This window comes from Echinops telfairi, unplaced genomic scaffold (genome assembly GCF_000313985.2).
Source record: "Echinops telfairi isolate 266 unplaced genomic scaffold, ASM31398v2 ScPeMD7_7424;HRSCAF=8462, whole genome shotgun sequence".
NCBI classification, from domain to species: Eukaryota; Metazoa; Chordata; class Mammalia; order Afrosoricida; family Tenrecidae; genus Echinops; species Echinops telfairi.
Window position 1 is genome coordinate 56277500 of NW_022111324.1, and position 14384 is coordinate 56291883.

General features: G+C 46.1%; 1 protein-coding gene across 2 annotated transcripts in view; it reads left to right on the forward strand.

Annotated features, from left to right (window-relative positions):
• Window positions 1-638: 638 nt before the first annotated feature.
• Window positions 639-14384, forward strand: part of UTP25 (UTP25 small subunit processor component) — a 29136-nt gene continuing 15390 nt past the window's right edge. The window contains exons 1-8 of one of the 2 annotated variants that reach the window (XM_004699859.2): window positions 639-826; window positions 1751-1790; window positions 2445-2691; window positions 6860-7033; window positions 7815-7903; window positions 9349-9759; window positions 10977-11196; window positions 12784-12986. In XM_004699859.2, the coding sequence (XP_004699916.1) occupies window positions 720-826; window positions 1751-1790; window positions 2445-2691; window positions 6860-7033; window positions 7815-7903; window positions 9349-9759; window positions 10977-11196; window positions 12784-12986 (1491 nt within the window). In that variant the 5' untranslated portion in view covers window positions 639-719. The remainder of the gene's footprint in view (window positions 827-1750; window positions 1791-2444; window positions 2692-6859; window positions 7034-7814; window positions 7904-9348; window positions 9760-10976; window positions 11197-12783; window positions 12987-14384) is intronic. The other variant, XM_045298137.1, reaches the window with a different exon arrangement.

Below are 14384 nucleotides of genomic sequence, written 5' to 3' on the forward strand. Positions count from 1 at the left end.
CTCAGAATAAAACCCCATGGCCATCGAGCTGATTTCTCTCGTTGCAGCTGGTGATTTAGAACTGCTGACCTTGCAGCTAGCCCAATGGTAACCCACGACTACCAGGGCGCTTGAGCGATGTAACAAACACCTTTAAATATTGGTTGGCGTTTTTTTAAATATGTAATGTTGCCGAACTCATTTATATTTGCTACTACATAGTTCCGCAGGCCGATTCCTCCAATCAAAACAGAAACCAAAAAAAGTCATCACATTCACATTGCCCACAGACCCGAAGGGCACACGGCCAAAGTTCTGCGAGTGTGCATGAGTCAGAATTGACTGGATGGCAGTGAGTGTGAGTGTGTGTGTGTGTCTGTGTACACGCATCGCGGGAGAAAGACAAGGCTTTCTACTCCCGCCAATAGCTCCAGTCTCTGAAACCCACACGGAAGCACTTCCCTGTTCCGTAGAATCGCTGAGACGCGGAGCGACTCCGTGGCGGAGCGTTTGGCTTTTGGACGTGTGCGCAGCATGTCCTTCCAAGAAGCCTCGGCAGGGGGCAGAATCGGGACCAGGAAGTTCTAACGCCTGACGTAAAACACGACGTGAAGCGGCTCTGCTTTATGGCACACTCCGCCGTAAAGCGCCCTCTGGCAGTCCACATGGGTCTGTTGGCGGAGCATCTTTCTTGTTAAAAACCCTAGATTTGGAGGTACACAGAACTTGACACTTTTGCTATGGGCAAGCGCGGGACCCGGAGCCAGAGCCAGCTGCTTAACACACTGACGAAAAAGCAGAAGAAGCACCTTCGGGATTTCGGCGAGGAGCATCCCTTCTACGACAGGTACTGGAGGAGGAGCCGAGGCCCCAACTGCGTTTGCCGGGAGTTAGCCCGAGTTTCCCCGTTGGTGGTCCGCCGGCCTCCCGGGATGGAGACGCCTGTCCCCGCTTATCCTTATCCACGTCTCGGCTGGCGGGGGCCTTAGGTGGCACCCCGCCGGGAAATGGGTTTCCTTGAGTCTACCTACCCAAGTAACTGTGCTAGGCACGCCCACTTTTGTGTGAACTGCATTCTGTAAGGTCAGTGATCATCGGAAGTTGCTTTTGTTTTTAGTGCTTTTAAAATTCTTGTTGAGAGACCCAGTTAAGCGTTGGGCTGCTAACTGCTATGTCGGCGCTTCAAACCTACGTAAACTAGTCGCCATGTGGTGTTCAGGGGGTGGGGGAGGAGATGAAGCTCTTTGCACTCTAAGATCTCTGAAGCCCTTGAGTCTTGCTGTGAGTTGCAGTTAACTCTATGGCAGTGGGTTTTGGGTTCAACATAATTTTGATCGACTTGACTCCAATGGGAAAACGGATATGGCAGATCCAGGCTATGTGTTTGGTAGTTGTGGGTAATTGCCCACAGTCAGGGTCTGAGTTCACAGTCCACCATTCTGGCTGCGTGGGGTTATTATTAGTCAGAGCTGACTTGAGGGCACCTATCAACAACAAAACAAACATTTGCTCAATGGTGGTATTTTGAATGAAAACCAGTTATTGATTAAGATAATGGCAGCCATAGTTGCTTTAGACGTTTTGTTTGTCAGTTATCATCCATTGGTCACAGTTCTTTCACTGGAGCCCAAGTGCCTATGTGGTTTTTACATGATTATAATTACAGTGTATTTATCATGGTATATTCAACTTTTTTCACGTAAAGTTATCACATTTTCCCCCAATAGCCAATCGTAGTTATTAGAGTTTAACACTATTCCTTTCTTTTCAGGGTTTCGAGAAAGGAAGTAAAACCACAGATCTGTCACTTGGTAATACTTTATTGCATCTTTATCATTGTGGGTTCTGAGTTGGTTACTTTTAGGAGTATATATAGGAGTAACGTCTACATTTCACTTCTTTTTCCGTTTTATGTATAAGGTATTATTTTAGTAATATTGCTTAGTGTGGAAGGTCAGTGCCTATGAAACTATCAGTATGATAACTCATACGGAGGCCAGGATTTAAATGTGTCCAGGCGGCTTCTAAGGGGGAGTTCTTGTTTCCTTGGCATGAAAGGAGGCTCATGTAGAGTACAGAAAGAACAAAGGTCTTATCTCATTACAACAGACGGCGGTCCTTGGTTTTCTTATAATTTCCCTTGCCCCTTTAAACAAGGCCTGTCTTTGTCTGGGGCATAGGTTAAATCTCATAATCTAAAGTTCTGTCTTAAAAAGTCACTGCCCTTCCCACACGGCACATTAATCATTTGGAAATGAAGAACTAGTACAGCTGTAACTAGATTGGCTATTTTAAGGTAATTTCATGCAGTACTTGGTTGGGTAGCTAAGATTGCATGGTATTGGCAGAACATTTTAATGTTGAGTTCAGAGAGTGAATCTTTACTCGGTTGGCCTGGTAATAGACATATGATGACAAAGAGAACAGTAGAGTTTTTGTTTTTAAAATTGCCTTTTTCCTTTTAGCCAGAGAGTTCGGATACTTCAAATTCGGAAAGTGAAGCAGAGAGTGAACCAGAACAAGTTTCTGGGTACCGTAAACTGCTTGCTACCTTAAAGAATGTCTCTGAGGAGGAAGAGGAAGAAGAGGAGGAGGACGAGGAGGAGGAGGAAGAAACTGGACATGAAGAGTCAGAAATGAGCGATGAAGGCGATGATGGTGACACCAGTGTGGAAGAAGAGGTAGCGGCAGTGTCTGCTGAACTTGAGGAAAGTAAGTGTCGTTGGCGCGGGCTCTCTTTGCTAGGACCACACAGACAGTGACCCCAGGGGTCCTGTGCCCCGTACCACGTGAGCTGGATGAGAGCACGAGTAGTATATCGCCAAGATTCTTAATGTTAGATTCAATGACGCCCTTGAGAATCTACTGAAAACTCTCAGAAAGATGTAAAGACATTTTTGCTTAGGATTGCAGTGAGTCCAGTGATCCAAATGTTCGTCTGGTAGAGTAAGAGGAACATTGTTTTATCTTTGTGACTTGCTCTATTTATTGACAACCCTTAGGGAGAGCAACTTACAGAAACAAAAAACCAATTCACTAGCATAGCGTATATTCCGACTCAAGCACCCTTTCGGAGAGGGTAGAACTGCCCATGTGAGTTTCTGAGGCTGTCACTCTTTACAAGAGAAGCAAACCTCATCTTTCCCCTGAAGAGTGGCTCGTGGTTTCAAACTGCTGCCTATTGCTTTGCCAGTGCTCCTCTAAGTTTAATGAGAGATAGACATGAAAATAGACATTTTCAAGTAGCTGATTTGTATGGAACAGCTACCTGTAAGGTGTTGAAGATCTTCCGAGTGATAACACACCTCCAGGGTGCATTATGAGTCTTAAGCATTTGAGGCTAATAGAGCATAGAGGCTAATGTAGATAAAATGTAATCACTTCAGTGTTTTTAGACAAGGATCTGTCCTTGCTGTTACTGCCTGACACTGAGTTTATTAAGTTTATTCAGACTCACAGCAACCAAAGAGACCGAGTAGACAGGCCCTAAGGGGGTGTGCCTTATCTTACCAACTGCCACTTGGTTGGCTCTGACCTTAAGTTTGGTTTTATGATCTGTGTGGGAGGACAGACTCATCTTTCTGCTGCCACGTGGCTTATCCTGCAGGGCCACTAGGGTTCCTTTAGGGCCTCTTCAGCTCGAATGTTCTTGGTAGCAGGGCGACAGGTCTTTTCTGCAGAGCGGCTCGGGGGTACAAAATGCCCACCTTTTGGTTAGCAGCTCAGCGCTTAATTATTGTACCCTCTGGCCTCCTTAAATTGGAGGCCAGGTGATGCAAGAGTGCTACTAAAATCAAGCTGTAGAACACTTCTTTTCCTGTCCAAATATCCCTTCCTGTCCCTTTGCTGTCAGTTGCCTACTCTGGCATCAGATAATCACTGTAGGTTTGTGTTGGCCGGACTCGAATTTCATGTCAGTGGAATCACATAGGAGGCCACATCCTATTGCATCTTGTTTCTCTTGCTAATCTTGCATTTGTGACTCATCATGTTGTTGTTTGTCTGCTGCATGTTCATTTCTTTTCATTGTTATAGTTGTATTCCCTTGTCTGGATATATCCAGGTGACTCTTGACTCCTCACTCTCTTTGTGCTTATTTTCCATAGAGCCTGTAGTTACTGATGCTTCTTCATTTGCCAATGCTTTAAGGTATCTTGTATGTCTCTTAATATTCTCACTGGTCAGTTTTGTTTGTTTTTTTACCAGGATGAAATTTGATTGCCTCAGAATAAGGTTGTTTTGTTTTGTTTTCCTTAATCATTTTATTGGAGGGCTGTTACAAATCTTATAGCACACTTGTACATATGTTGCCATCAACATTTCTAAAACATTTCTTTCTACTTGAGCCCTTGGTATCAGCTCCTCTTTTTCCTCCTCACACCCTTGTGAATCGTTAATCAATTATATAATATTGTTTTTATTTTGTGTCTTACACTGTCGGTTGTCTCCCTTCACCCTCATTTCTGTTACTCATCCCCCTGGGGATTGGGCTATATATCCAGCCTTGTGATGGGTACTGCCCGCCCCCGCCCCCCGCCAGCCTCCACTACCCCCCTACCCTCGTGATATCAATACTCCCACTACTGTTCCTGGGGGTTTATCTGTCCTGAATTCCACGTGTCGAAAGCTCTTATCTATATCAATGTGTGTACGCCGGTCTAGCCGGATTTGTAAGGTAGAACTGGGTCATGGGGGGGACATTCAGGAACTAGAGGAATGATGTCTGTTTTATTGGTGCTATCCTGTATCCTGGTTGAATCCTCCCTTCCTTGTAACCCTTCTGTGGGGGGGATGTCTAATTGTCTACAGATGGGCTTTGGGTCTCCACTGCAACCCCTCTCTTTTACATCGATATAATTGTTTTGGATATTTTGATACCGGATCCCTTCAATACCTCACGATCACACAGGCTGTGTGGTTCTTCCAGGTGGGCTTACTTGCTTCCCTGCTAGGTGGCTGCTTATTTAATTTCAAGCCTTTAAGACCCCAGATACTATATCTCTCTTGATAGCTGGGCACCGTCTACTTTCTTCACCCATTTTGTCTTCAGTGATCGTGTTGGGAAGGTGAGTATCAAGGAGTACCAGGTTATTAGAACAAAGTGTTCTTGTGTTTAGGGAGGCCTTGAGTAGATGCCCAAAGTCTTGTCTGTTAATACTTAACATATGTAACATATGTTATCATATATGTGCATTAGTCTCTATCCCGTTCATTATAAATTAATATGTTTACATATATACGTGCATTTAGCTATACCTTTATAAATAGGTTTCACCTCCTACTTCTTTCTTCTATTTCCTATCACCTTCCTTCTGTCCCATTATCATGCTCACCCTCCATTTGGATCTTAGTAATTCCTCTCGGATACATTGCACTTGATCAAACCCCACCAGGCATTATACCTCGTGTTTGCCATCAATTTTAGATCTCTTGTTGTTCCCTTATCCCTGAGTTTATTGGCTCCCCACTCCCTCTCCCCTGCCCTCTCCTCTCCCATGTAACCCCAGGACCACCAGTCTGTTGTTTTCTCCTGGGATTGTTTATCCTATCTTATATCGATACAGGGCGAATGAGAAAAAAACGATAGATAGTTCCAGATCTGGCTCCTGACCCTTATGAGCTTTTTCTAATCAGTCTGATAAGGTGCTAACCCCTGTCCCCTGAGTCAGAAGTCTATTTTCAGGATTCCTTGGGGACTTGGTTACTTTGCTTCCCTTGCTGCCCTGTTGCACTCCCTTCTAGTTTCAGCCTGCTGTGCGTGGGGCAGACTAGGCACACTTTCCACGGTGTCTCCAGTGCTGTCCGCTATAGCACTATGGGTCAGTGAGGGAATGTTGTGTCTCATGGTGGGGCCGGCCCTACTCTGTGCACTGGCTGATCTGAGCAGCAATGTCATCCCTGGACCATGATGAGGTCCACTCTCTTTCTCTCTTAGTTTGCACCCGTGTGCTCTGGACAGACCTGCCACTTTCCCCGGGCTATAGCTTCAGTGCTGTCTTTTGTATTACATTCAGAATAAGTTTTGTTTGTGGTTTGTTTTGTATCTTTCTTTACTTTTTTAGAACTTAAAAAAAAATGAGTTGATTTCTTTCAAATTGTCAAAGTGAACCAAAAACCAACTCGTTGCCCTTGAATTGATACTGACTTCTAGTGACTTCAAAATGAAGCACCGAGACAGACTGGAACTGCCCCGGTGGGTTTGTGAGACTATAACTTTACGGGACTAGAAAGCCTCATCTTTCTCTCAAGGGGCGACTGGTAGGTTTGAATTACTTACAGTCAGCAGCCCAATGCATAGCCACTTATATTTCCTTAGAAAACTTAATATAATTGTCAGCCTATAGCGTTAAACATCTCTAACATTTTATATAACCTTTGCGACTGCTTTTTTCATGAACATGCTTGTGAATTTAAGTGTGTATATATATATATATTTGCTTATATGTGTATACTGACCTCTGTACGTATTTGTAATAAAATGACATGGATCTTTTCACATCACTTCTGAAGTGCTTCGTATTCCACTGGAAATGGTAGGTAGTACTTTATTTCATTTGTAATCAATGGAAAGGCTATTTGTTGTCCCCAGCTATTTCTAGTCACAATCAGACTGCTTTGAACATCCAAATATCCATACATCTTGGTGTATGTTGTCTTGTCCAGGTATTATCCTGGAATAACTTCCTAAAATTAGAACCAGGTCACAGGGTCAGGTTTACTTTTGAAAATCCTGAAGACTGCTCACCTAAACATTCTTCAGAATTAAACACCAATGGCAATGAGTATCACTGTTGACATAGGCTTGGGAATTTGATTTGTCAACAGAAACAATTAAATTGTTAAGTTAAGTATTCTTACATAATGTTTCTCAAAATTGCAGATAAAGCCTTATCTACTGATGCTGAAGAAAAAGCGGGGGAAGGGCCATCTGACTCATCCAAACAAGAATCCCCAGAGGAGTTCACAGATGCAAAACACGAGTCACGGTTCAGCCTGGAAACCAATTTTCTGGAGGAAGAAAGTGGAGGCAACTGTCCTCTGAAAGCATCACAAGGTTGGAGCACAGAATGTGTTTGAATTCACCAGGTGTTCCGTACAGGTGTGGGCCCTAAGACACACTGTAGCTCCTGGTATTCAGATGAGCAGGATTGGGCCTAGAGCACTTTGCAGCTCTGTCTAGAGCTCAGAGAAGAGTTGCGGCTCATAGCTGTTTTGTGTTTCTCGTTGGTTGAGCACTGTTGGGCACTAAGTTCAAGAGAAGGAACAGCAGAAGAACGGGAGTGGGGAAGGCCAAGTCCCCAGGCCTCGGATTCCTGTAATTGGGCTCGGGAAGAAACTTTTGCGTTTGTCTCTTCAAGGAAAGAACTAGAAGACTACTTTCCATTGCTCTTTCTAACGTGTGTGTGTGTGTGTGTGTGTGTGTGTGTTTTCCAAATGAAACCCATCTCCACCAAGTCCCTCTAACTCATCCCAACCAGTACGGTAGAGTAGAACTGTCCCACAGGGCTGCTGTCTCAGAGACCCTGGGCACGGCTGTTACCCATCAGGATGAACTTGATGGCAGTGGATTTCTGGTTTTGGAATCATGACAGAAACAGACCGCGATATCTTTCTCCTGCAGGAGTGACTAAGGGGTTTGAAGCACAGACCTTGCACTTGGCAGCCAAGCGCTTGATGACTGCATCCCCAGGGCTCCTTCCTGTGCTGGGATAGAGAGGGGAAAGGTAGATGGGGAAAGGATGAGTTGGTGGGCACAGCAAGTCCCTTACTGGGGAAGAACAGACATGCCCTGCCGTGTGCTCTCTGTGTTCTGACATTCTTTATTTCTGCATCAGATCCATTTTTCCAGCACGTGAGCAGAGAACTGAAAGAGAAGGAAATCCAGGCTGTTGCCACAAATCCCAAAACTTCCCAACAACTGAAAGTAAGTACTGCCTGCTCACCCTAATCGCACCTGGAGAAGAGCTCTGAGTTAAAGAAGAAACAGTAGCGGGTTTTGGTCACCTCCTCAAAGGTGAGCCCGACACTGGTGACACACTGCTTGATCCGGGCAGGACATCGGAAGGCTCGGAGGGGCGCAGGAACAGCTAAAAGTGGCACTAGGAAGCTGCAGGGGTGGGTACAGTGGCATTTAGACTGCTGTCTGGAGACAGGTTTACCAGGGGTTAGCCCGGCATCCACAGTTGGCTTTCACATGACCTAAGACAACTTAACCAGCCTCTCAGGTCTTTGTTCTTTATTGTCCGCATCTGTTAAAGGGAGCAGTGATACCTACTTCCAAATAAAGCAATTTCATTTACTGACTGATCCACAGTAATTGTGCAGGAAAGCAGTAGCTTCTGTTGTTTTGTTTAAAATATCGGAGATAATTGCACAAATGTTTTAAATGACAGGCCAGTCTTTGCTGTTTTGTTTTTCCTAGTGTGGTTACTGTCTCTGAGAGCTGACTGTCCTCTTTTTTTGACAATTTAATAGTGACAGAGCCACATGGAATTGTAAGAAACAGCATCCCTTGTGGCTTTTCCCTGGTTTCCTCGGTTGGGATATCTTGCCACTCTGCAGTACAGCGTCTCAGTCAGGACTGGTCCTTGATACAGTGTGTGCCCTAACTTGGAGTTCCCAGTCCACTCCCGTTCAGTACAGGTTTAGCACGTGCGGACGTCTTTGTGTTTGCCCTCGTACTCAAGATACAGAAACACCCCTCCTGTTGCCCTTTATAACTACGTGCACTCTCCCCCACTCCTCTTGATTTCTATAATTCTGTCATGTCAAAAATAGCATGCAATGCACTCATCCGGCGCGGGCGTCCTGCACTCCGCATATTGCCCTGGAGTGTCACGCGCCTTGTGTGGATCAGTGGCTCATTCCCCTTTATGACAGTGGTCATCCTTTTTCTAGATCCTCATGTAGACTACAATACAAGAATTCTGGAACGAGTATTCCACACAATATTTTCTTTAGGTGTGTTCCCCCAAAAAAGGTACGCATGTGACCATATAAAATCAGCCAGGTGGTGCTTACCAAGGTGGATCGGCCACAAAGCTCCGCTCGCCCCCCCCGATGCGTACTTCCTCTTCCCAGAACATAGTCTTTAAAATTTCAAGAAATACTGACTAAATGGGAAGAGCTCAGCAGCATTGGACTTAAGCCCACAGCTCTGTTCTGTTCTGTGGAAACATTTAGATTCTGTCACCTCCCAGAGCCTCCATTTCGGAATTGTACTAGAAACATCACAGTTTCTAACTTGCAGGGTACTGTGAAGATCAAATAATGAAAAGTCTCCATAAGTTATCAAGCATTACGTGAATGCACGGGTTGGTTGGTTGGTATTACTGGTTTCTAACTTAACTCTTGATCTTTCTCCTCTAGTGGCCCACCCTAGGCCAGGTTGTCTTTTCATCCAAGTTTCAGAAGTTGGAAACATTTAAGCCCCCAAAGGACATTGACTTAAAATCACTTCATCTCCAGAAGCCTCTAGAATCCACCTGGACCAAGACCAATAGCCCGTTCCTATCTGGAGTCCCCAAATCAAGTAGTCCTTTCACTCCCCTCCAGAAAGAGCTTTTCCTGATTATGAATTCTTACCGGGACCTGTTCTACCCAGAGAGGACTGCCTTGAGGAACGGTGAAGAGATCCGCCATGTGTACTGCCTGCACGCCATCAATCACATCCTCAAAGCCAACGGCCGGGTACTGGGCAACAATAGCAGGCGCCGAAGCCAGAAATTCGGAGTGGGTGATGATGATGACTTCAGGGACCAAGGACTCACAAGGCCCAAGGTGAGTGTCAGCCCACTTCTGAAGGATTTGCCACTGGAAACCTAGGACTCACAGGCAGACAGTGTCGGCTGTAGGACCAGCGAAGAGCCTCTCGGTAGGAAAGCACTCAGTAAAGGGCCGGGCAGTGCTCTGTCGAGCCCCCCCGGGTTGCTCTGAGTAGATGGACTCAGTGGCGGGAGTTCTTCGGAGGGGGAGCTGACTGGACAGCATCTAACTGCAGCACCGTACCCTTCCTGATGTCAGGGAGCTCAGTCTTGTTCTCCCCTTTCTTATTCTATGTCTGTCTGTATTGAAGAACTCTCATTTTTTTTATTTAGATTTTTCTCATTGAGCTCAGTAGGATTCTTAGATTTGAGGACTGAAAGGAAGCCCTTTCTTGCTCCAAGCCGAATCATGGCTCGGGCTGTGCAGGTTGCTCTTCTGGGCAGCCACCTCGCGTGTTGAACAACTGTGATGAAGTTCTGTTTCTGTGTAGAACTTCATCAAAGAAGAGGGGGCTGGCCAACAGTGAAGCATGCTGGTGATGCGCCGATATGCTTGACTTATCTGCGATTCTTTCCATTGATCTTGTTTATAAAGGAGATTTGGAAATCAACCACTTAGCAAGCCTTTCCTAGTTTTGTTTGCTACAGTCGCAACTTTTAAGTATTTGTAGAAATGCTTAGAAGCCTCAGTATTAGTCTTTCCATTGAATTACGGTCTTATTTCAGAAATGCTTTATTATAACTTCCGAAAACTGTACTTGGAATATAAAAAAGTAGTGATGCATTAGTATTTTTTCCTTATTTACTGACTTTCTTTCTTATTCATTCACCTGTTTACTCAGCACGTATTTCTTCGGTGGGTCTTAACAGGTGAAATTTTTGTGCGAAGTTCTGTGCGGGGGAAAGAAAGGAGTAACAGCCTTTGGCCCCCAAGAAGCCTGTGGGTTTCTGTCCCCAGGCTACGGCTAGCGTTGGCTTGTTCTAGGAAGTGGTTCCCAAATTTGTTTTTGAGACCTGCTTGTCATAGCGCTAGGGCACTGAGGTGTCTCTCAGCATGATTCTGTGCATGTGCAGGCCTCCATTGGAAGCTTGCAGTGTGGAGCCGGGCTCTCCTGAGCACAGTGGTGGGCTGGAGGAGGCCTTGGCCCTTCTGGCAGCTCACCCACACGTGGGGCAGATGGGCCGCCGCCTCTACCCGCGCCCCTAACAAGGCTGCGCGTGTTCCCTCCACAGGTGCTGGTAGTGGTGCCTTTCCGGGAAGCTGCACTGCGGGTGGTACAGCTCTTCATCAGCCTCCTAGAGGGCGACAGCAAGAAGAAAATCATCGTGAGCAACAAAAAGAGGTTTAAGGGAGAGTATGGCTCCGATCCCGAGGACAGACCACCCAACCTGAAGAGGCCAGAGGACTACGAAGCTGTGTTTGTTGGCAACATCGACGACCACTTCAGGATCGGTAATTCCTCCGAGTCCAAACCAGGAAGCTGTGGGACTGACCTCAGGCGTAAAGCTCCCCCAGCGGTGCTTAGGAATTCCCCCCAAGGGTCACAGACTCGGCCCCCTGAGTAGAGCTAGTGCACATCTGCGACATGTTCTCTACCTGGGGAGAGTCTCTAAGGCTGTATTACAACAGATACTTTTCTTTTCTTAGCCGAGGGGTGGACTGCAGGCAGCTGGTTCTGGAGGAGGAGTGGTTGGGAAGGGAGCAGGTACAAGACCACGTGTAGCAGCCATGCCTCAACCTGGCAGCATGCAGACACTAGAAGGAGATCTTGGGGGAGTTGGAAGAACAAGAGCTGGGTGTGGACACGAGGTGTCCTGCGTCCTGGCTGGTTTCCCTCCTGCCTGCCACAGGGAGAGCCTACCCATGAACCTCTCCCCTGGTCACTCACCAGCTCATGACGTACCCAACTCATGACCCTGGCTGGTCTCTCTCAGCTCCCAGTTACTCCATCGGTACCTACAGAAAGTCACATGCTCATCAGCAAAAAAACCCCGAAAACATTAGTTGAGCACTCACTGTGTTCCAGGTGCTGCCATGCAGCGGGAGCTCTAGAAATAAGCGGTATGGCCCATCTTGTTGGTGAAATCCAGCTGTGTGGGCACAACAGATAGTACAGTGATGATCAGAGGGTGCAGTGGGTATTCCTGGGGCATTGAAAGCCAATTCTTGTATCCAGGTGAGAGCACAACGTGTCGCGAAGGCCTCCAGTGGAAGTGACAGGTGTCAGGATTTGCCCATTAGCAGAGGGGATGATGGAAGTTCGAGGGAAATGTTTTGTGCTGGGAAGCTGCATGGTCTGAGATAGCAGGGAGACTAAACCTGGCACAGCACAAGGGTCACCGTTTTCAGCCAGGCTGGGAAGGAGGAGGGTAAGGGCAGAAAGGGGCAAGAGCTGGTGTTGAGTGGATATGTGCAGGCAGCTAGCACAAGCAGCTGGGCTAGAGTGGAGCGCAGGAAAGGGATGTGGGGTGGCATATAAATTGGTATCACAAGGATGCCAAACCCATGCTTAAGGAACACTTACCAGCAGCTTTATTGGCACCGAATCTAGGCATTAGTGGAGAGAAATTTGGGTCTAGAAAGATGGAGGCCAGGTCAGGGGTAGAAGCAAGAGTGAGTGTCGACGTCTTGGAAACCACCAGTGAACAAGAGAGCGCTTCAAGGAGCGTGGTCAGTATGTCACTTCAGGAGCACCCAGGAGTGCCCGTCGGCTTGGTGACTGAAAGCTGTTGGCCACCTTAGCAGGAGTAACTTCTACAGGGCCCCGAGAATCAGAAGCTAGATCACAGTGTATTGAGAAGTGGCTAGGGTATTTGACAATAATCTGGATAAATTTGGCAGTGAAGAAATGAGTGGGAACTAGAAGGGTCCATGGCACAAGAGGAGGGTGAGGACCATTATCATTGCCATTATTATAGTAGCCATCTGAGCATGGTTTTATGCTGAAGGGAAAAATGGGATGTAGAAGATACAAGAGAGAAGGAGTGATGGCTTGGTAAGTGACGAATGAGCTGATCCGTGCTTCCCCATTTTGTGCAGGAGTTGCAATACTTCAGAGAAGCATCCGGCTCTATGCCCCGTTTTATTCCTCGGACATCCTCATTGCCTCCCCTCTGGGCTTGAGGACCATCATTGGTGGAGAAGGAGAGAAGAAGAGAGATTTTGACTTTCTGTCGTCTATTGAGCTGCTCATCATTGATCAAGTTGATATTTACCTGATGCAGAACTGGGAGCATGTCCTGGTAATGCTGGTCCCTCACAATCCAGATTCACACTAAGGGTGGTAGCAGGCTCAGTGGTTTAAGTTTTAGAGGGCTATTGAAGTCCAGGTTAAAACTGCGTTCACAAACAATTTCTCTTTCAAATTTCAAGACAACCTTGCATCCTTCTTCCCACAAATTGGCCATAGTTGAACAAAACAGATTAAAATGTAGTCTATACTTTAAATCTGCAAAATGAGATTCTTCCCTCAAAGATCTCTTTCTGCTGTTAGTCCACTTTAGTGTGGCTAGCTGATTGGTTAGTTTTAAATTCCCCTTGTTAGAAATGTCTTTTCCTAATTAGGTTAGACCGCTTCTCTCTTGTTCAGTCTCTGTGCGGATGGGAAAACGATGGTTAAGATTTGTTAATGACTGATGGGGTTTTGCAGAGAAATGGAGGGCTGTCTTTATCATCCAACTATAATTTGTTCTCATCTGGTCCTCCCTGTCCCCACACTCTTCAGTGTTGTTGAGACTGAAACAAAACTATGTTTTGACATGGGCCTTATCACAGAACCACAGGTTTCTTCCTAAAAGTGTGCGAAAACCCTCCTTTCCTCCAATCCAGGACTGGAGATGCACATTTGACAAACAGGAGTCCTACTTATTTATAAAGCAGATAACATTTCTAGAATTCATTATCCTTTAGCACGGGGAGACGTCCAAACGTCATGGAAAAATTCCACTATCTTTTAATTTTAGTTTCCCTACAAGCTTTTTGAAGTCCCCTTGGATTTTTTTTTTTAACAGACTGAAACTATAATGAAGATGGGAAACACATGTGGATGATAGGGCTGAATTGCTTAATTGAAGGAAATAGCAGGTGTGATGGTTCTGAGACTGGCCCTCACATGTTGAGAAGCAGCGCCTTGCAGGGCATCAGCTCAGATTTCAACATCATTTCCCTCATGCCCAAGTGTAGGGCTAAGAGACCCATCGGCAGATGATGGTCACATTCAGAATGTCACCTCCTTTTAATGAAGGTTTCCCAGGAGGCATGGAGCAATCCAGGGGGCTGAGAAATCAGTGGAATGTGCTATCCTCATGGTGACCCTGTAAGGCAGGGTACGCGGGCTTCCCAGACTGGCTGTTTATGTGAGTCAGCATCACGTCGATGCAGCCAGTTTGGTTTGGGTTAGACTTTATCCTGGACTATGGGCTATAGTACAAAAGCCGTTTTTTTGTTGTTCCTGAAAAGGGATCAGGTAAGTTTGGAAACCTGTGTTCTAAAGGAACCTTGCTTTTAAAAAGGCAGCCAGTATTTACTGGGAGCTGGTCAGACATGCTCCACGCTCTCAGTGAGACGGTCGACGTGAAGCGTGTTCAAGAAGCCGCTCCTGGAACATGAGCGAGCACTCATGAAAGATTGACGGTAGTGTC